We start from the raw sequence: 20,272 nt of genomic DNA on the forward strand, positions 1-20,272 counted from the left end.
GCTGACCACAGTCTCCACGCACGCTGCGGGAGAGTTTGTACATCTCCCATTAGTGCATCAACCACGTCGTCGTCGTCATCATCAGGTATCTGCGTCTGCTGCTACCATGGCTTGTGCAGTGGATGTGGCTCAGGGGTTGTAGCCTCAGAAGCTTCTGGGGTAGAAGGTCTAAGCCAGAGATCTTCTGCGTCTTCGGGTCTTTCACGAGGAGGTGTTTGTGACTCCTCATCAACTCCATGCAGCTTTCCATGCAGCAGCATCAGGGTTGTTTGACTCGAGATGCACCGGTGAGAGCGAATGTAAGCAGAACTCGCCTTCTCTGTATCCACGCATAAACCGTGAGGTATGTCGAGTTCAGCGGCTGTGTGGCCTTCCAGACCAACGTTATCCAGCAGCAGTATTCGGGTTTTCACTTTCTGGGTCTCGTCAGCATCGCGACAACGTGGGGGGGGGGGGGGCACAGTGGTGCAATGTGGTGGAGGCGAGGGACGTTACTGAGACCTTGGTGGTGGATGATGTCATCGGATTCACCCGCCCCCTTCGTGTTTGCGGTCACGTGGGGGCAATGAGTAATAGTGACCCACGACGAGTGAGGAGCAGCTGATGATTAAAGCAGTGCACGCAAAGAGATATTTTTTTAAATATTCATTTCACAAGCACGGTTAAGTCACAATATGGATGTCTGCCCACGGAAAATCGAAAGATAATTGCACTCTCGGTCGATTGTATTTCAAAAATGTGTTGTTACGCCGATCCAACGTTGAACATTTTATTAAAACCGAAGTGATTTTCTAATAAAATGAGCCACATTAAGGCATTGGTGCTCAACTCCCGTTTATAGCCCTTAGCCAATGTGGCATTTCCACATGAAAATATGTTGGTGGCGAGCCTATCCACAAAACAACTAGTTAACTTCCCCACAACATGGTACTGATTTTATTGACTCTGCAGGGATGATGGGCCAAGTCAACCCCCCCCCCTCCTTCCACAACCAGAATCCGAACTCGCGACTTTCCGACTGCGAGCCCCTCGCCCTGCCGCCGGGGTCATCGGCTAGGGCAGTGGCTCTCAACCTGGGGTGTATCTCACAACCCCCTGGGGGTGCAAGATGCCCTTTCTGGGGGTGCAAGATGCCCTTTCTGGGGGGTAGCGAGACATGGACAGATTTTTCTTTTTAGACGGTAAATAATCGAAAAAACAAATGAAGCATGGGCACCGTAAGTTACCACTTTGTGTTTCATCAAATCCCTACGTATTTATGAACATTATACTTTTTTTTTACGACTGACAACCAAAGGCTGCAGTAAAGGTCAAGGGGCCGCTGTACTAGAGGCTGGCTGTGAAACTTGAATTTGAATGCGCCTGCTGCTGCCGGCTGCGATAGGTTTCGACTCTCAAGCCTCGACGTGGCATCGTTGCGCAAAGCGTTCAGTGTCGGTCACGGTGCTTGCTACGCAGCCCAGGCAGGCAGCGAGGGGGCCCGCGTCACTTCGCCAACAGCTGCGCGGAGGGGTTCGGGCCGTGGCACTGACCCCACACTCAGACAACCTCCACCCCACCCCTGCCAATTCCCCTTTCTGGTCACTTTCTTTGCTAGCCGGGAATCTTTGCTGTCAGGTATTTATAATGATTTAGGGGCGCCACGGTGGCTAGGATATGTCAATTCCCTCGCCTGGTATGCAGGAAGACGTGGGTTCGATTCCGACCCTGACACCTGCTGTATATTTGGAGTTTGCACGGTGGCTAGGAGATGTTAACTACATAGCCTGGTAAATTTTGATTTAAAGCTTTTGTGACTGCAGTAATTCATATTCTTAGCTCTTTCGGTAAAGTCACGTTGAAGAGAAACAATTAAATAATAAAATATATATAAAACAATAAAAATTCTCACGACGTTTCGACCATAACACAAACGGTCGTCATCAGGTGTGTCGGTTTGCATTGTGCAAACCGACACACAAACCGACACACCTGATGACGACCGTTTGTGTTATGGTCGAAACGTCGTGAGAATTTGTATTGTTTTATATATTTTATTATTTTATTGTTTCCCTTCAACGTGACTTTACCGAAAGAGCTAAGATATACATAGCCTGGTATTAAGGAGGTCGTGGGTTTTATCTCGACCCTGACGCCTGCGGTGTATTTGGAGTGTGCATGGTGGTGAGATGTTAACTACCTCGCCTGATATAAGGAGGCGTGGGTTTGATCCCGACCCTGACGCCTGCTGTATATTTGGAGTTTGCGTGTCTCTCTCCCTCCCCGTGGTCGCGTGGATTTTTCTTCGGGTCCTCCGTTTTGTCCTCCACATTTAGAATCAACATCACGCGCTTAGAGTATTTGTCAGCAATAAATGTCCACATGATAAGCTGATTCGTTGAGCTGTCATTTGTGGCCAGGTCGCTTCTGAAAAGTTGCGATATAGCCCAGTGGGCCTTACCTGGTAACATAAAAAAAATCGTTAGTGAAATAGTTACTACAGCACACACCGGTTACTAACCACTGGTTAATACCATAATAACCGAGCTTGCATCTAAGATGTGCTTGTATGCATATCACAAACCTGTCAATCTCTTATCAACGTTCATCCAACAAAGTCCCATGACAAGGGAGAAACACAGACACATTTTTTTTTTAGTTTGCCCGTATTGAAACGGCTGTACCACCGTTTGAACCTGGACACTCAATTTCCCTGCACAAGAATACGGGGTAAACCGTATGGGTTGACACGGTGTGCTGTCAGCGCGCACTCCTGGACTATGCACACATTGAACGTGAACGCTTTGGATCGCAGTTCTGTAATGAATCAAGTTTCTCTCGTAGGGGGCAATGCGCGCGCGAGAGACAAACGCCAGCCGATATAATTAGCCCGGGACTTATGGAGGTGGCGGTGGGTGTGGGAGCCGGAGTCATTCGCTCCGCGGACGACGAGGCAGTCGCCACGTCCTCCCTCCCCTCTCTCCTGGCCTCCCTGTGTGTCCCACACCTTTTTTGTGTTGCGAGGGACCATCGCCGCGGAGATGGAACGTTGGCGGAGCGGTGGAGCGTGTAACAAGGCGAGATAGCAACTCCTGTGTCAGATGCTGCTGGTGGTTGTGATAGAAGGTGGGTGATGATGTCAGTGACTTCTTTTTTTAGGAGTTTGCCGAGCACAGGCTCAAAACGTCGAGCGGCCAGCAACAAGCTGCACGATTAATAATAATACGTTGTAACGAATACGAGTGTATGGAACGCGTTTCTTGCATTGAGTGAGGTTATTATTGGAGGAGCTTTGGGGGGGGGGGGGGCGACAGAGACGATGGGAGTCGGTAGGAATTCCACAGTGGAGCAGTGCGAGGGAAGAAGCAGAGAGAGAAGTGAGGTGTCCTGTAGTGTGGTGAGAGTGAGTTATTGTGACCTGCAGTGTGGTGTGTTGTTGTGACCTGCAGTGTGGTGAGTGTGTGGGTGAGTGTGTTGTGACCTGTAGTGTGGTGAGGGTGAGTGAGTGGGTGAGTGAGTGTGTTGTTGTGACCTGCAGTGTGGTGAGTGAGTGTGTGGGTGAGTGGGTGGGTGAGTGAGTGGGTGTGTTGTTGTGGGCAGCAGTAGTGTAGCGGTTAGCGCGCTGCGCTATGAACCCGGCGATCCGGGTTCGATTCGCGCTCACGGTCAACACCAGTGACGATTATCTGAACCGGTCTAGGGCCTCCCCTAGGTCGACTCAGCCTCAAATGAGTACCTGGTGCGGTGTGTAAACATCGCCACTGGGGAGATAAAGGTGGTTGGGCGTGGTGCTGGCCACCTACCCCCTCGTGTGCCGTTCCGGCCTTCATAGGTCCTCGCTAAAAGAACCTGCCTCCACAATCTGTTAAGGCTATACGGGGGATCTTTGTCTTTTTTGTTGTGACCTGCAGTGTGGTGAGTGGGTGAGTGAGTGAGTGGGTGAGCGAGTGTTGTTGTGACCTGCAGTGTGGTGAGCGAGTGTGTGGTTGAGTGAGTGGATGACTCGCAGTGTGGTGAGTGTGTTGTTGAGTGAGTGTGTTGTGACCTGTCGTGTGGTGTGTGGGTGGGTGAGTGTGTTGTGGTGACATGCAGTGGGGTGAGTTTGATGAGATGAAACAGTGTCTGGTAGACAATGATGTGTGAGTGATGTGGGGACATCGTGACAATCTGGTCCTGTACTGTCGTGGGGGGCTGAAGGGGGGCCGAGCCCTTCCCCTGCCCCCGCCAACTTGCTGAAGAATCAGCTCTCCTTCTATATTTCCTCAATATTCAATACCGGTTGCCGTTATTATTTGGCCGTCCCACAGCAAGGGGTGAGCGCTCGACCAAAGCCGACCGCATCAACGCTGTTAGTGTCCTTCCTGCCCGGCCTCCATCCTCCCTCCCCACACACCGAATTCGTGTGTGCCCCCCCCCCCCCTTTCTTTAAACAAGGTCACGCTCCAGGCTGTGACCGTGCCTCTGCGGCCTGCTCGCGCCCGCTCATCTCATCGTGAGACACGGCACCTGGGGATTCATCTCAGCCGGGGTCTGTCTCGGTCGGAGTCCCATGACATATTTTGGCACCAGGCACACCACATCCAGTATACCCTTTACTGTGGCTCTAGCCTGCCACGAGTCACGTGCCACATACTCCAGTCTACAAAGTGACCTGGAAAATATTCAGCCGAAAATTCAGCCCTGCGAGTACCCATAGTGTAATGTGAAGAAATATATTGTTATTATTATTTTACAGCCTCTTTGTCAATCCACTGCCGTGTTGGTCACTGGAGTTGTTTGACCATACTTCACCGCGCTGGTCAGTGTGGGGTTGATGAATGGGGCTCAGGACTGTTTCAGACATCACTCGCTGTGGCCGGGCATCGAACTTACATCGCCGGATTGTAATCGCGAGGAATTTGGGAACTCTCTTGCAGCTCACCGGTGCATCGCCGTGTGGAAATTAAAATCGCTTGGCTGTGTCGGGGGGTAGTGGTGGAGGGTTTTCCGACACCAATTTGACGAGATTGTCATTATGCTGCTCCACCCGAGGGTCGCCGATGAATCGTGACATCGGCTGCAAAATACACAAGTGTTGTTACACGCGTTATTCTTTTATATTTGATATGCCGTCAGGATTTGGTTAAACTCGCAGCCGTGGCGTTGACCAAGCGTGACTCCAATTTCGTCGGCGATAATGACAAGATAACCGACCGTCTGAATAAAACCGTGAGCCCGACGATAAATGACTCAACCCGCTCGGGCTCGCCATCGTGGTGCTTTCGCGCATTTGGCGGCTCATGGCGGTTGCTATAAATACTCCGAGTGAGCCGGGCGGCTGCGCGCATACCCGCGTCGCCGTTACCAAAACTCTCGGGCACTGTACGAGCGGTGATATTGAGTTGCAGGCGGGCGCAAAGCTTTCACGATGGGGGTGGGGGGGGGGGAATCGGAGTGGCCGCTGGATATTTTGGCCTCTGCATGTTTATTCATTTTTCAGGGAAACCTTTGCACGACTGCATGCGAATCTGTGCACGAGATATCCGGCGAGCTGCAGCGAACGTACGTGCGGATTGAGAGTTGTGACTTGGTGCCACGCTGCTGCAGCGACGGCGGCGGTGGCTGCAGCGCATTGCTGCCTAGGATTCGCTACGGAGCTTCGGGTAAGGCTTCTCAATCCCTCCCCCCCCCCTCCGTTATTGTCACCCCTCACCAGCCGCCTTGTCTGTCGCTCCGACTAAAGGCCAACACTGTGGGTGACATGTCCTCAGTGGCGGTCGGAGACTCCGCCGAGCACCCGGTGGGACCGAGCAAGGAACCCAGCGTCTCCGAAATCCATGGTCCATCGGACGGTTCCAGGGCCACGCCACCCGAGTGGGCCTACGTGGAGATCAGAGAGGCATCCCCCGATCGCTCGGTGTGGGCGGGCGCGCGGGGCGGCGATGCGGCGTGCGGCTCGGGAAGCGGTGGCGATGTAGGATGGGGGGCGGCGCTCACGAGTGAAGGCGGCGAGGTCAAGCCCGCGGCAGAAGTGGCAACGAGCCGCGGCGGGGACATGGGCATCGTGGCAAGCTCCACGGACGACGAGTCCATCGTCTATCACGACACGCTCACGCCTGAGGAGGCGCAGCTAGCTGCCGGTCGCTACGGTGAAGAAGATGCGCCAGACGGGACAGCGGATTGGCGGGATGGCAGCGAGCGCTTGCCGGATGAGACGGCGGATCGGCGGGACAATGGCGAACGCTTGCCGGATGAGACGGCGGATCGGCGGGACAGTGGCGAGCGAGTCCCGGATGGGATGGCGGATCGGCGAGACAGCGGCGAGCGCGTGTCAAATGGGACAGCGGATCGATGGGACGGTGGTGAGTGCACGCCAGATCAGATAGCGGACCGGCAGAACGGTGGTGACTGCATGCCAGACGAAACGGCAGATCAGCGGGATGGCAGTGAGCACACTCCAGATGGGATGGCGGATCGGTGGGACAGCGGTGAGGAACTGGAACAGAGTGAAACGGCAGATGCCTTCAATGAGCACTTGAGCGGTGCTGCCCGTGCGAGTGATGGCGATGCTCCAGCAGAAGATGGAGTCAGTGACAGAAACTCAAGCGGGGAAGCAGTGGCAGTGCAGGATGTCTCGCCTGACTCGCCCGACTCACCCTCGCTCGACTCACCTTCGCCTGACTCGCCCGACTCACCCTCGCCCACCAGCTCGGCGGAGCACGAGCCGAATCCCGCGCGCGGAGAGGCAGGCGACGCGAGCGAGGTGAACTTCATCACCACGCACGAGATCAACATCGGCGACCCAGAGCGGCGCCTCGGAAGCCAGGACGTGTGGCGCTTCGCGAGCGGCGAGCGCTGCAGGACGAGCCGCGATGCAACCCGAACCCCAGAGACGACGGTGGGCGGCGCCGGCACTGGTGCGTCGCCGGTGCCGGCACGGGACTCGGTGGCGGGGGCAGCGGGGGGCGAGTCCGTGCACGAGAGCTCCGTAACGTGGGTGCCCACCTCGCCGCTGTCGGCCGAAGAGCCACGGGATTATTACATCACCGTGGAATGCCGTCGCCTGGCGGAGGAGACGCGCAGCGGAGGGGCAGAGAAGATTGAGAATTGTGTAGGGGGCGGGAGAGGCAGCACGGGGGAGCTTGAGGAGGCGGCAGGCGGCCCCATAGAGGTGGTCAGCCCCGGCTACGGCGGCGACGGGGCCGAGAAGGGATGTCGCTCGGCGCTTCTGGCGACGGACGGATTTGAGTGGAGGGCAGAGGAACAGAAGCTGAGCATGAGCGCCGATTCATCCAGCGAGGCCAGCACCGCCGCCAGCTCACCAACTGTGGGCGGCCTAGATGAAGACGCATGGATGGTTGGCGACGCCGGTTGCGGGAAGCTGTTGGTGTCAGAGTTTGTGTCGGTCACACCGCCAGGCGTCACCATCGAAGAACTCGATGACGACGACGATGGTGCCGACCAATTCGGAGGTTTCGGCAAAATTCCCACGGACGTCATCTGCTGTGACCCCACTCGTGGCAGCGGAGAAATGTTCGCCACCGCCGCTGATGATCGAAAAGAAAATGCTCGCGGGGGCCGCGACGATGACGAGGGTAGCGGGCCGAATCCCCCATGTGTGGGAGACGTCACGCACAGTGGCGTGAACGGCTACGCGAGTGACGCTTCCAGCGGCGGGGTGGATGACGTGGACAACGAGGTGCGCAGCCTGACCGCGAAGGCCTTCCGGAGCCTGTCGTGCCCCTATGAGCCATACCCGGAGAAGGCCGTGCCGGCGCCCGGCTCACCCATCGACGCCAATCCGGGCGCCATCTGGTTTCCAGATGACGACATTTCACTCAACCGCTGGCCGACATACGTCGACTTGGGGCGGCGCGACGAGGTAATGGTCAACGTCGCATCGGATGCCGGTGCTCGCGTGGCTAATGGGAGAATCATCACGACGGTGACGCGGGCCGATGGGACGTTTGCGCGGTGCAGCGGCAGGTCTGCGTCGAGCGGGAGGGAGAACGTCAGGGGCGGCGGCGGTGGCTCGGAGCAGACCCAAGTGACGGGCACCGTGATGAAACGCTCCGTGGTGTTGAGACAGAAACAGGAGTTGCATCAGCGGCATCAGCAGCAGCAGGCGGCTGTGGTGACGTTGGAGAGGGAGTTTGAGAATTCACAAGAGGACACAGTGAAGATGCACATCGAGGACAACGTGACGTTCTCGTGCAGCATGCACTCGCACACGCAGGAGAAGAGAAGTGCCTGCTACAGCGGGCAGCAGCAGGAGCAGGAGCAGGTGCAGCTGCAAGTGCACCATCAGCATTTCTCACAGAGCCGACAAACGTGGAGCAGCAATGATGCGAGCGAAGTCAACGCCGCGCACGCCCCGGACGACAGCGACGCGGACGCGGCGGCGCGCACGACCAACGGCAAGCCAGCCGGTCACGCCAAGCAGGCATCCAGCATCCTGAAGAACGTCATCTCAAAGAAGATGCAGCTGGAGCAGGAGCTGAGGATGGAGAGGGGGGAGTTGAGAGACACGAGCATGACGGTGGAATGCGCGGAGTTGCGATTCACCGGCAGAGTTGCAGGAATCGACGCCACGGCTGTAAATGGTGATGGAGGCGACCCAGGCGAGGGACAAGATTGCGGTGGGTTTGCCAACTCTGCAGGAGCGGATGTGTGTTCCGGTTCTGCGCCGCACGATGAGACGCAAGTGGAGCCGGCGAGCCGTCATCATCCTCATCATCGTCATCGTCATCGTCATCATCGTCACACAGCGGAGGTCGAGGATGGAAAAGATGACAGTGCTAAGATGAACAGGGTTGAGAAAAAGGGGAATGGCCAGGGGAATGGACAGGAGAATGGACAGGGGAATGGACAGGAGAATGGACAGGAGAATGGGCAGGGGTATGGACAGGGAAATAGACAGGGGAATGAACAGGCAAATGAACAGGGGAATGGACAGGGGAATAGACAAGGGAATGAACAGGGAAATGAACAGGGGAATGGACAGGGGAATGGACAGGGGAATGGACAGGGGAATGGACAGGGGAATGAAAAGGGGAATGAAAAGGGGAATGAAAAGAGGAATAAACAGGGTAATGAACAGGGTAATGAACAGCGAAATAAACAGGGGAATGAACAGGGAAATGAACAGGGAAATGAACAGGGGAATGGACAGGGGAATGGGCAGGGGAATGGACAGGGGAATAAACAAGGTAATGAACAGGGAAATGGACAGGGAAATAAACAGGGAAATGAACAGGGGACTGGGCAGGGAAATAAGAGGATGCTGGGAGGCGAATTGAGCATGGATACGAATGTTCGGGGTAAAACTAAAGCTTCAGAAGGACAGACGCGCAGCACAGGGAAATCTAAGAGAGGCGCCTCTGGAAAAGCGACGGTGTCGAGGAACATCTTCCTGCACAGCGAGCACAGCGCGTTTCGCTCGTGGAGGCAACGACGCGGGGAACAGCGGCACGGCAAGGAGCAGACTGTATCGCTGGCACAGGTCGTGGTGCAAGACGCGCGGCAGCAAACGATCCAAATCGACATTCCGCACCGCGGCACCGGGAGAAGGAATGAAATCGCCCTCCCACCAGAAGATCTGCACGGGAAGAATGAATACTGCTCCTTCGCTGGCCCTGAAGAGAAGGCAGCGCCCGCGGCTCCACGCGTTCGGCATGGCGGCAGCGGCGCTTGCTCCGCCGCATCGCCTGAGCGCGATGTTGGCACGGGCAGTGGCGACAATGGTGGGAAACGCGCGGACGGCGGCAGCGCATGTGCCACGCTGCGGGCCGAGGTGCGCGTCGAACGCGCCGATGACGATTGCGCCAAGCGGCCGAGAAGCGCATCTCAGGACGACAATCGAGACTCCGGCGACCGCCGACCTCCTCCCGCATACGCCACCTACAAGAGCAACAACACGCTTTACATCGGCGACACGACCAAGGCCGTGGTGATGTCCTGCTCCCCCGAGATCAAGATCAGCCTGCGGAAGACAGGCAGCGATGCCAAGACAAGCCCGTTCAGCATTGCCAAGCTCTTGACGCCCAACATCGCCGTGGAGCCAGCCGCCCAAAAAGCCCCCGGAGCGGAGGAGGCTCAGACGGGCGAGACAAGGCCCACGGCGAGCTACACGCTCCCGGCCATTTTCAAAATCGAGCCAGTGGAGATGGCAATGCCGGTGAGAGTGGAGGAGAAACCAAAGTTCCAGGCACCGCTCCACCAGGTGCGTGACGTCCGCAAGCTCGTCAAGAGCACGTACCCGACTGCCCGTGTCGAGCCGAGCGAAGTTGTGGGCTCCCACCGCGGGCCGGCGATGCAGACGGTGATGCAAATGGGAGGGGCAGCCGCAGTGGCGGTGGCGGTCTCGGGACTGGCGGAACGAGAGCGGACGAGCCAGCTACAGCCCGTGAACTTGCAGTCCAACGCGGGCCGTGAAATCGGGGCCATACTGCCGCTCGTCATCAACTGCAAGTCGATCACGAGGAAGGAAGGTGGTGAGGGCCAAGACGCTAACAGTAATGACGGAGGGAGCAATTGCAGCAGCAGCAGCGTCAGGCCGGTGGTGATACCGGCGGCGGCGGTGGTGGCGGCAGTGAGGGAGGTGGAGAAGGAGTGTAAGCGGGAGAGCGAGCCGCCACCCTACCGTCTCATGGCCAAGTCTTCAGACACGTCGCCGTCTGTTCAGCTGGACCACCCGGCGTGGCCGCCGTGCTCCCTGCTACGGACACCGAAGCTGGAAGAGGTCAAGAGGCCGGCAACAGTCGCTGAGGCTGACGTGCTCGCTGACGGTGATGGGCCCCAAGGAGGCCACTCGCTGGAAGGCGCGCGGCACGCTCCCAAAAGCCGGCAGGCAGCGGAGATGCCATCAGCAGCGGCGTGCTCCACGGGCAACACGTGCTTGCCGCGTGAGCAGAATGAGGGGAAGAGACAGCAGCAAGGTGCCCAGGGCCCCGCGCAGGGCAGCCACGTCCAGTCGCTCATCGCGTCCCTCGAGGAGGGTGCCAAGGGGAAGCTCAGATCTGCTCCAGTGGTGGAAGATAGCGCGGCGGAGTGCGACGGGAGACCGAGTTCCGCGCTAGAAAGGTCGAGTCGCCAGCAGCGGCCTGAGCAACGGGAGCAGCTGCAGGCGCGGCCGCAACCGACACAAGAGCTGCCAAAACCACAGCAGCCAAGTGAAATTTTCGACGCCACAAGCCGAGATGTGCCAGAGGAAGCAGATTCTTGTAAAGACGGGAATAAGCAAGACGAAAAACCGCCCGACGTGTTTCCACCGAACGACGGCAGAGCAGAGCTCCCGCACGCCGATGGAGAGAAAGCGGTGGAAAATCTCAAGGCGCAGTTTGCGCCGAGGCCGGTAGTGACCCAGACGAGGGCTCTATTTGCAAGCTCTCCCTCACCAGCGTGCAGGGTCCGGTCCTCCTGGCAGAGCCAGAAGATCACCAACAAGGTTCCGCAGCCGTTCTCCACCATGCGAACGACGTCGGCCTCCGCGGTGCTCTCGGGCCTCAGTGGCACTACGGTGCTCGGCGCGCATGCGGGAGACCAGGGCCAGAAGATGGTGATCCGATCGGTGAGGCCGCCGTGCGCCGTACGCATGGACGAAGCCAAAATGGGGAACCTGGCACAGGAAAATTCTCTCCAACAGCAGCAGCAGCCAGAGACACCAGGCCAAGCGGCGGCAGATAGCGAATACTACCTGACGCTGCCAACTATGTTGGAGAACGGCGGAGCAGCCAACTCCCAGACGTGCCTGGACAAGGAAGAGCCGCTGGTGACTACGCCGCCCAAAGTACCGCCAAAGACGTACAAGGATTTCAGTCAGGCAGGTGCCTTGGCCGGCAGCGGCGTCAGGCCGCACCCACTGCACCATCACCTCCAACACCGGCGCCAGCCACCGAGATCCTCCTCGAGCGACGAGAGAGTGAAGCGTGGCTCGATCGATAGCAGTGGGGCGAGCGCGAGCGGCAAAAGCACCCCGAGCCCGAGCCCCGTCTTCGATTTCGGAAAAACTCAGAAGCCGGCGGTCATGCAACCGCTGATGTGCCCTCCATCGCCAATGATCCTGCAGCCCATGCAGTGCCCTGGTTTCCCTGGTGCCGTGCCGGCGCCAATGCTGGCGCAAAACCACGGTGTGCCATCGTGTGAGGGCTCAGAGATGCCGGCGCAAATATCCTACGTGCAGCTGCCCGCCGTGCAGGCGCAACACAAGATGCTGATCGACCCAGAGACGGGGCAGTGCTACTGGGTGGAGACGCCGCCGCAGCCTCAGCGCAAGAGGCTTTACGACCCCGATACGCAGCAGTACGTGGAGGTGGCGATCCCCCCGCACGGCCTGGCGATGCCCCCCAGCGCGGGTGGGGGTGCAATGTACGCTGCGCCACCACAGCTCATGCTGGCGGCATCGCCACACGTGCCATACGGGTCGGCGTTTGTAATGTACCAGAGCGTCATGCCCACGCAGATGGCGGCAACGGCGTCGCCCGGCTGTGAGTATTCCCAGCAGCAGATGCAGATGATGCAGCTGCATATGATGCACAAAAGCCAGCAGCAGCAGCAGCACTATCTCAGCCAAAGTGTGCACGGCATCTCTTCAGAACCGCAGAGCCCTTTGGACAAACCGCTCTTCAAGGCCGCTCCAGACGAAGTCAGTGCTGCCAACGACCGGCCGTACTTCCTCCCATCGGGCATGGTGCTGGCCCAACCCCAGGCCGTGTACACGCTCCCGGCGACCTCGGCCGGCGGTCAGCCGGGCGCGGGCGTAGACGCCAACCTGCCCAAGGGCAGCGGCGTCGCCTCCGAGTCGCCACCGACGCAGGGCCCGCGCATTGTGGCGCCGCCCCTATTCGACGGCACGATGATGAGCTTCGTGGTGGAGCACAGGTGAACGGGTAGCACGGGGAAGGACCGAGAGAGAGAGGGAGCACCGGTGAGTTTCTCTCTGGCGCATGTCCCCCTACCGCTTATGGCTATGGTTTTGGTACGGTGATTGTTTTGGAAAATGAGTGGAGTACAAAGCTAGAACGGGCTAGTCCACTCTAGCTCTGTACTGCACTCTACAGGAGTAGCGACAGCAGAGGACAAAACTAGACCGGCATGGCATGGGTCGTGATAGCATGGTTGGTTATGTATAGTGCGAAAGAAGTTCAACATACAAACATACTGCGTGGCATTGGAGACGCAGCTCAGAGTGAGGCATGCCGTTGCACTGCACCACGTCTCACTTTCTGAAATTTTCAGGTTCTCTCCAATTCGCATTTTTCTCAGGGGGACGTCGCGACCATGTGACGCTTTCCGGCCTTTCTGATAATCTGCTGCACGACCATACTTCAACCGCGCCGATTGATTTGAATCGATGAAGGCGACGAGTATGAACAGAGAGGTGCAGCGTGGGGTGGGGGGTTCGTGAGGACCAGAGTGGAGGGCAGCTCAGCTCTATACGATGACGGACACCTGCAGCTACCCACACACATGTTACATTGTGCCCTGTGTGCATTCATGTGTGTGTGTGCGTGTGCTCGCGTGTATCCACAGCTGAGTGGCCGCTGAGATTCCTGGACAGAGCTCGGTGATGCAAATAAAAAGATCGCCCGTGTAGCCTTTAACAGACTTTTGGGGCAAATGCTGTTGGCTAGCACTTACGAAGGCCGTACACACGGGGACACACACGCGCGCGCATGCGTCTTCCAAGCTGAACGTGGGATGCGTGACTCGCTCAACTTGCACTCGGGCCCTGCGGTATGACCTTGCTTTGAGAGTGGGGTGCATAAACATTCGGCTGGGGCGGGTGCATGATGCAGCCAATGCTAAGCAAACTTTACACGTTGAACGCTAAACACAAGGAGTACCGACGCGATCTGCTTGTTGTCTCTCGTGCCTTCTCCCATGCCACATGTGTATATGTTGTAACCACCACGTTTTTGACTCGGCAGTCGGAATTCTAGAACTGTGGTCCCTTGGCCTAACGATGGCTCGTCCGTACCACTTGGGGTGGCAAATGATACCGATGATTTTACGGAATAGCATTTCACCTCCAGATCGGAAAACATTCACCAAGCGAAATTGCCGCGCCAGCTTCGCTCGAGACGTGCCGTTAGAGACAGGATGGCGGCGGTGGTAATATTGAAAGAAAACAAAAATGGAATCGTAATCTAACGTGAATTATCCGCGGAAAATCAACACGGAGCGCGTCTCGAACTTAGACGGCGTGTACACCGGTAAGCACTGCCCATGGTGGACACTGCCCGTAGTGGGCACTGCCCAGGGTGGACACTGCTCATGGTGGACACTGCCAATTGGTAGCGTTTACCTCCCCACCAAGTGATACCCGCTCTTGCGGCTTTTAACCATGGGGCCCGAGACGCGGTGATTAAAGCCGGCTCGCGTCGCCATCGTCGCCAAGGCACCGTAACCTTTGTATTTTCTTTTCTTTTCCAACTCCTATCTTGTTTTGTTCACTATATATTTGAAGGGTTAAACCCCAAACCCGTTTCACCCCCCCCCTCCTCACCTCCACGAGTGGCCTGCCAATTAGGCTTCAGATTCTCAAAAGGACGAGGTTTTGGGGGAACCCGCATTGCTAAGACTGCTGCAGCCTGCATGCGATGCCTGCTGACGTGAGACCACGTCAGGCCATTTAGGATGCGGGATCCATGACCCCGTGTTGCCGTGTATGTGCGTGTGACACGTTTACTCGTTGTTTCCGGGTTAGCCGGAACGGCACTGTGTCAGGAATTATTCGGGCCATGCTGATACATCCATTTGCCCGCCTTTTTCTGTCCTTATGAGTCCACGCATCTCGTTTGTTTGATGCGCCCCGCTCGTACGATTGTGGCCATGCAACCCAAACTATGGACCACAGAGTAAACCCATAGAGACTCATAGAGATACACAAGAGGCACACAGACAGCCCATACAGATACATATAGACCCATCGAGAAAAATACAGATATACACGGAGAGACACAGAGAGATACATTAAAGACAAACCACTGTGGTTGTAGTCATACAACCCACACTGTGGACTACACGGTAAACTACCGCAGTCTGCGCTCCTTCAACGGAGGAGGTAGGAAGCCCTCTCGTCGTGGCCAGCACCAGCAGGACCTCGACATTGGCATGGAGCTCCTGGCCGTACCGCTTCTGCCATCATACACAAAAACAGAATAGGATTGATGCAATGTAGTGTACAATAATTAATGCATTATTATGGACAGGCAGTACCTTTAAGTCTTAGTGGTAGTGCCTTACGCCCACTAATCCCTCCTCTCAAGCTGACCTAGCATCAGTGTTCCGAAAAATATGGCGTGAGAGATTAAGCCATGTACGGCTCCTTTGTAATCCACTGCTGGATGAAGTCCTCCCCACAACGCGCGCCTCGTCATACTTCACCACGCCGGTCAGTGCGTTTCTTCTCGAAGGTGGGCGGCATAAAACATCCGAGCATAGGAGTGTAATACAACAAGGGAGGTTGACATGCTGGCCCTACTCTGCGCACCGCCTAGCTGACCCACGGGCACCCCCAAGATGCCCGTGGTCACGCGTGAATCAGAATAAGAATATATTTTAACTTCTTTGGTTCTTTCGGTAAAGTCACGTAGAATGAGAATAAAATAATAAATTGATAAAATAAAATAACACAATAATATTCTCACGACGTTTCGGCCACAACACAAGCGGCCTTCATCAGGTGAAGGGACGAGACTGTCTGGTAGGACAGCACTGGAGTGAAAGAGCCACGTTCAGATCACGGCCTTTAAGCTGTGTGAGAGGAACAAAGCGCCTTGACAAAGGAATTAGCATATAATTTAGCATTGAAATGGCTGAATGATTAGCTTGTGACTGGTCACAGAAATAGCTATGTTAAAAGTTAAAGCATACACATCCGCAGAGGCACCCATTGTTAAAGGAATTAGCATAGAATTTAGCATTGAAATGGCTAAGTTAAGGCATACACATCCGCAGAGGCACCCCTTGACAATGGAATTAGCATAGAATTTAGCATTGAAATAGCTGAGTGATCAGCCTGTAACTGCTCACAGAAATAGCTACGCCAAAGTCAGAGCATACACATTCACCGAGGCACCTAGTACAAATCAAACAGGAGAATCTAGCATTGAAATAACTAGGCGAATTTAGCATTGAAATAACTGAGTGACCAGCTAGTGACTGGTCACAGAAATGACTACACATCTGAGCTATTCACAGTACTATATAGTGAACCAATAAAAAAACTAAAATATAAATTACCTTAATGTTATCAATAAACTCTATATTCTCCAATCAGCTAAGCTACCAACAATAAGTCGTTATATATCACAATGCTATATGGCGAAAAAATGGGTGGATTCTTACCCTCAACTTTAGCACCACGGATAGCTATGGGCCCCGTTCAGACGGACGAGTTCGTCCATGGTCGGAACAGAGGAGGGGGAGAGAGACAGCTGCGAGGCGCTACTCATACTCCATGTTGTAAAACCATACCATTAACCGTGGTGTGAGAGGTATTAAGAGTCAATGCTGGCGAAGGGGCTGCGGTCTGAAGGTCATCGTAAAAATACAATTAATTAAGAACAGAAATGATTTAAAACATTTTTCCAGTGGTTACTAAGCCAGAATCCATCTTCTCGGTTGAAATTGTCTCTGTGCTTGTATATGTGAATGGCCTCATGAACGAATCTCTCATGGTAGCCGGTTGGTTTGCAAAGAACCTCCGTCTTAGGAGTTATGTTATTTTATTTATCAATTTATTATTTTATTCTCATTCTACGTGACTTTACCGAAATAACCAAAGAAGATGAATCATTGCAGTCACGAAAGCTTTAAATCGAAATATATTTTAACATATAAAAAGCGAGAATCCTGGTGTCACGCTAACTCCGTAACGCTATCATTAATAATCATGAGCGGGTGACGTCACTCCACATGGAGCACCCCCCTCATTCATAATGAGAGGGTGACGTCACTCTACATGGAGCACCCCCCCCATTAATACTCATGAGCGGGTGACGTCACTCCACATGGAGCAATCCCCTCATTAATAATCATGAGCGGGTGACGTCACTCCACATGGAGCACCCCCTTCTTTAATAATGAGGGTGACGTTACTCCACATGGAGCACCCCTTCATTAATAATCATGAGGAGGAAACGTCACACCACATGGAGAACCCCCCCCTCATTAATACTCATGAGTGGGTGACGTCACTCCACATAGAGCAATCCCCTCAATAATAATGAGTGGGTGACGTCACTCCAAATGGAGCACCCCCCTCTTTAATAATCATGGTCGGATGACGTAACTCTACATGGGTGGGGGAGCCTCCTCCCTCCTCACCAAGAACTTAACCCTCGTTAAAAAACCAGAACCCTCAAGTCACGCGAACTCCGTAACGCTCCTGAGACAGAGAAGGAAAAAACGACGTCATGATGAACAAGGGATATAGCCGTCAAATAAAATAAGTCTGTGTTACCGGTCTTACAAATTGCACACTTATGGATGCACTGAATGTGACGTCACTGTCTGCTTTTCGCTTGAATATTTCAGATGTACTGCGATACGCCCGTCCTTGGATGGGCTGCAGGCTAGTTTATTTATACTCGAGGAGGAATCCGATGAGCTATAAAGCTCTTTTTCACAGATGTCCAGTAGGGGCACGGGGTCAGAAGGTTACTACTACAGCAAACTATAACAACACGATAGGAATGCAAAGAATAAAGGTAAATAAACCACCTAAAAATAAATACAAATAATAAACATTTTTTTATCTTACCAGGTAAACCCCACTGAGATAATAACTTGTTTTTCAGAAGCGACCTGGCCACAAATGATAGCCTCACCAAAGTGGCTTATCATGTGGAAATGTGTTGAAGCAAAATTATCTAAATGCATGTTTCTAAATGTGGAGGCAAAAACCGGAGGATCCGGAGAAAAAAAAATCTCGGCGAAAACGCGGAGAGAGACGCCGCAAACTCCAAATATACAGCAGGCGTCAGTGTTGGGATCGAACCCACGACCTCCTGTATATCCGGCGAGGTAGTTAACATCTCGTCACCATGCAAACTCCAAATATACAGCAGGTGTCAGTGTCGGGATCGAACCCACGTCATGTCTACCAGGCGAGGTAGTTAACATCTCGCCACCATGCAAACTCCAAATATACAGCAGGCGTCAGTGTTGGGATCGAACTCACGACCTCCTGCCTAAAGGCGAGGTAGTTAACATCTCATAGCCACCGTGACGACTGGGCCACCCACGGCTGTCACTGACAGTGAGGAGAGCAACAGCGGACTCCTCGCAGCCTCTGTGTTGTATCCGCCGTGTGTGCGTGTAATACACGTCGTGCTCTGTGTGCCTCCTTACCCGGACTCTGTGTGCGTCCTTTATATAACAATCATAATCTATAATAGAGGGGGGGGGCGACTTTGTTGGGTTAGATCGCCTAAATATAAATGTGTCGTTAAACCCGCCACCACCCGGCACGGCCAACTTGGCGTAGGTTTGTCACGTGAACAAAGCATGCCAATTAGTTACTAGTTTAGCACTAACGGGTTGCGTGTTTTGGGCGAGTAAACCCACCACAACATTTTTCAATCAGAGCGCCGTGACGTTTCGTCGATAATTACAACCAGCATCATCAGGCGACAGCCGGAATTGTGACGAAATGCTCCTGTGCATCTAACCTGATCTAACCCAATAAACTCCCCCTCTATTATTGATGATATTGGTCGCGAAAGCCTACGTGTTAAATTATAATATACTTCAAACTTGATTTGGAGCTTTCGGGACTACAGGAATACTCTCTGTGGTTCTTTCGGTAAAGTCGCGTAGAAATGAAAAATAAATTAAATAATTGCATACGACGTTTCGATTGCAACATAAGTAATCATCATCATCAGGTACAAATGAAAGAGAAATCAAACCTAGTAAACTTAGGAATACAATGCAATACAACACAGAGAGTCGGCTGACATAACAGTCAACACCCTACCTGGTTGATGACGTTCTTCCAAAGATTGCTAAATTTGAGAGACAAAAAAACACAGACACTGAGACACACAGACAGACACACAAGCAGAGAGAGATAACACAGAGAGAGACGCACACATAGGCACACAGAGAAACAGAATATATTCTAGATTTAAAGCTTTCGAGACTGCAAGGATCCATACTCTTTGGTTCTATTCGGTAAAGTCACGTAGGTAAAAAAATAAAACAACAAAAATCACGACGTTTCGGCCACAACACAAGCGGCCTTCATCAGGTGAAGGGATCAGGCTGTCTCGAGGACAGCGCTGGAGTGAAACACAGCCACGCTCAGACCACGGACCTTTAAGCTGTGTGCGAGGAAACAAGGTGCCTTGACAAAGGAATTAGCATAAAAATTAGCATTTGATTGGCCGACTTAGCATAGAGGCGGTGTACGTGCGGGTGCACTTGCCGGTTGGCGCGGGGGGGGGGGGGAGTTTACCTATTGATGGTGTGAAAAGGGAATTTTTAAGAGCTGCGAAAGTTTGGGGTACCACTACTTGAAAAATATACTGTACCATTGAAAATTAGTTTAATGTTTAGTTCGATTTAGAACATCTTTCCAATGGTTTCTTAATTTGAAACCATCTTCTCGGTTGAAATTGTGTCTGTGTTTGTAGATCTGAATTGCCTCGTGAACAAATCTCTGATAAAAACCCGTGGGTTTGCAAATAACCTTGGTATCGGAGAAAATTATATCGTGATCACCCACAGCATTGTAACAGTGATCAGCTACGGCAGAAGAATTCGTTTTGCCGTGTTTCAAATCTGATTTGTGCTCGCGAATTCAGTCAGAGATATGTCGCTTTGTCTCCCCGATATAGCAATCACCGCAGGTACAACTCAATTTGTAAACCCCGGGGTACTGTAAGTCAGGAATGACATCCTTCACGGATGGGATCAGATCACGAATTTTGTGTACTGTATTGAACCGGACCTGGATCTTGTGTTTGTTTAGAATTTTGGAAATCTTTTTAGTAACGCCTGCTATATATGGTAGTGTGATGGTTTTGACCGGAGTATCAAGTGGTTGTTTCTGTATGGAGGGAGAAACAGCTTGGCGGATGGTACGGTCAGAGTATCCATTCCTTTTGAGGGCCAGGTGTAATGTTTTAATTCACTTGTCAGGTGGTGTTGGTCCGAAATGCAATGAGCCCTATGGTATAAAGTTTTGATGAATTATTTTGGGCTGGGTGGTGGTGGGAATCAGGTTTCAAGTAGGAATCTGTGTGGGTGGGTTTCCTGTAGACAGAATGCCCCAATGAGCCATCAGGTCTCCTCTCAAACAGAA

General features: G+C 53.7%; 1 protein-coding gene across 1 annotated transcript; it reads left to right on the forward strand.

Annotated features, from left to right (window-relative positions):
• The first annotated feature begins 5,258 nt into the window (after positions 1-5,258).
• On the forward strand, positions 5,259-18,786 carry LOC116953873 (uncharacterized). Its single transcript, XM_076051876.1, has 4 exons — positions 5,259-5,264; positions 5,459-5,621; positions 5,730-12,883; positions 13,489-18,786. The coding sequence occupies exons 1-3, from the start codon at positions 5,259-5,261 to the stop codon at positions 12,839-12,841; spliced, it is 7,281 nt and encodes a 2,426-aa protein (XP_075907991.1). The 3' UTR covers positions 12,842-12,883; positions 13,489-18,786.
• Positions 18,787-20,272: the final 1,486 nt, after the last annotated feature.

Source organism: Petromyzon marinus, chromosome 53, assembly GCF_048934315.1.
Source record: "Petromyzon marinus isolate PM22_M1 ecotype Great Lakes invasive population chromosome 53, UKy_Petmar_22M1.pri1.0, whole genome shotgun sequence".
Classification (NCBI taxonomy): domain Eukaryota; kingdom Metazoa; phylum Chordata; class Hyperoartia; order Petromyzontiformes; family Petromyzontidae; genus Petromyzon; species Petromyzon marinus.

Coding starts and splice junctions, on each gene's coding strand:
- LOC116953873 (XM_076051876.1), top strand. Junction 5,622..5,729: donor GATTCGCTACGGAGCTTCGG/GTAAGGCTTCTC, acceptor ACATGTCCTCAG/TGGCGGTCGGAGACTCCGCC.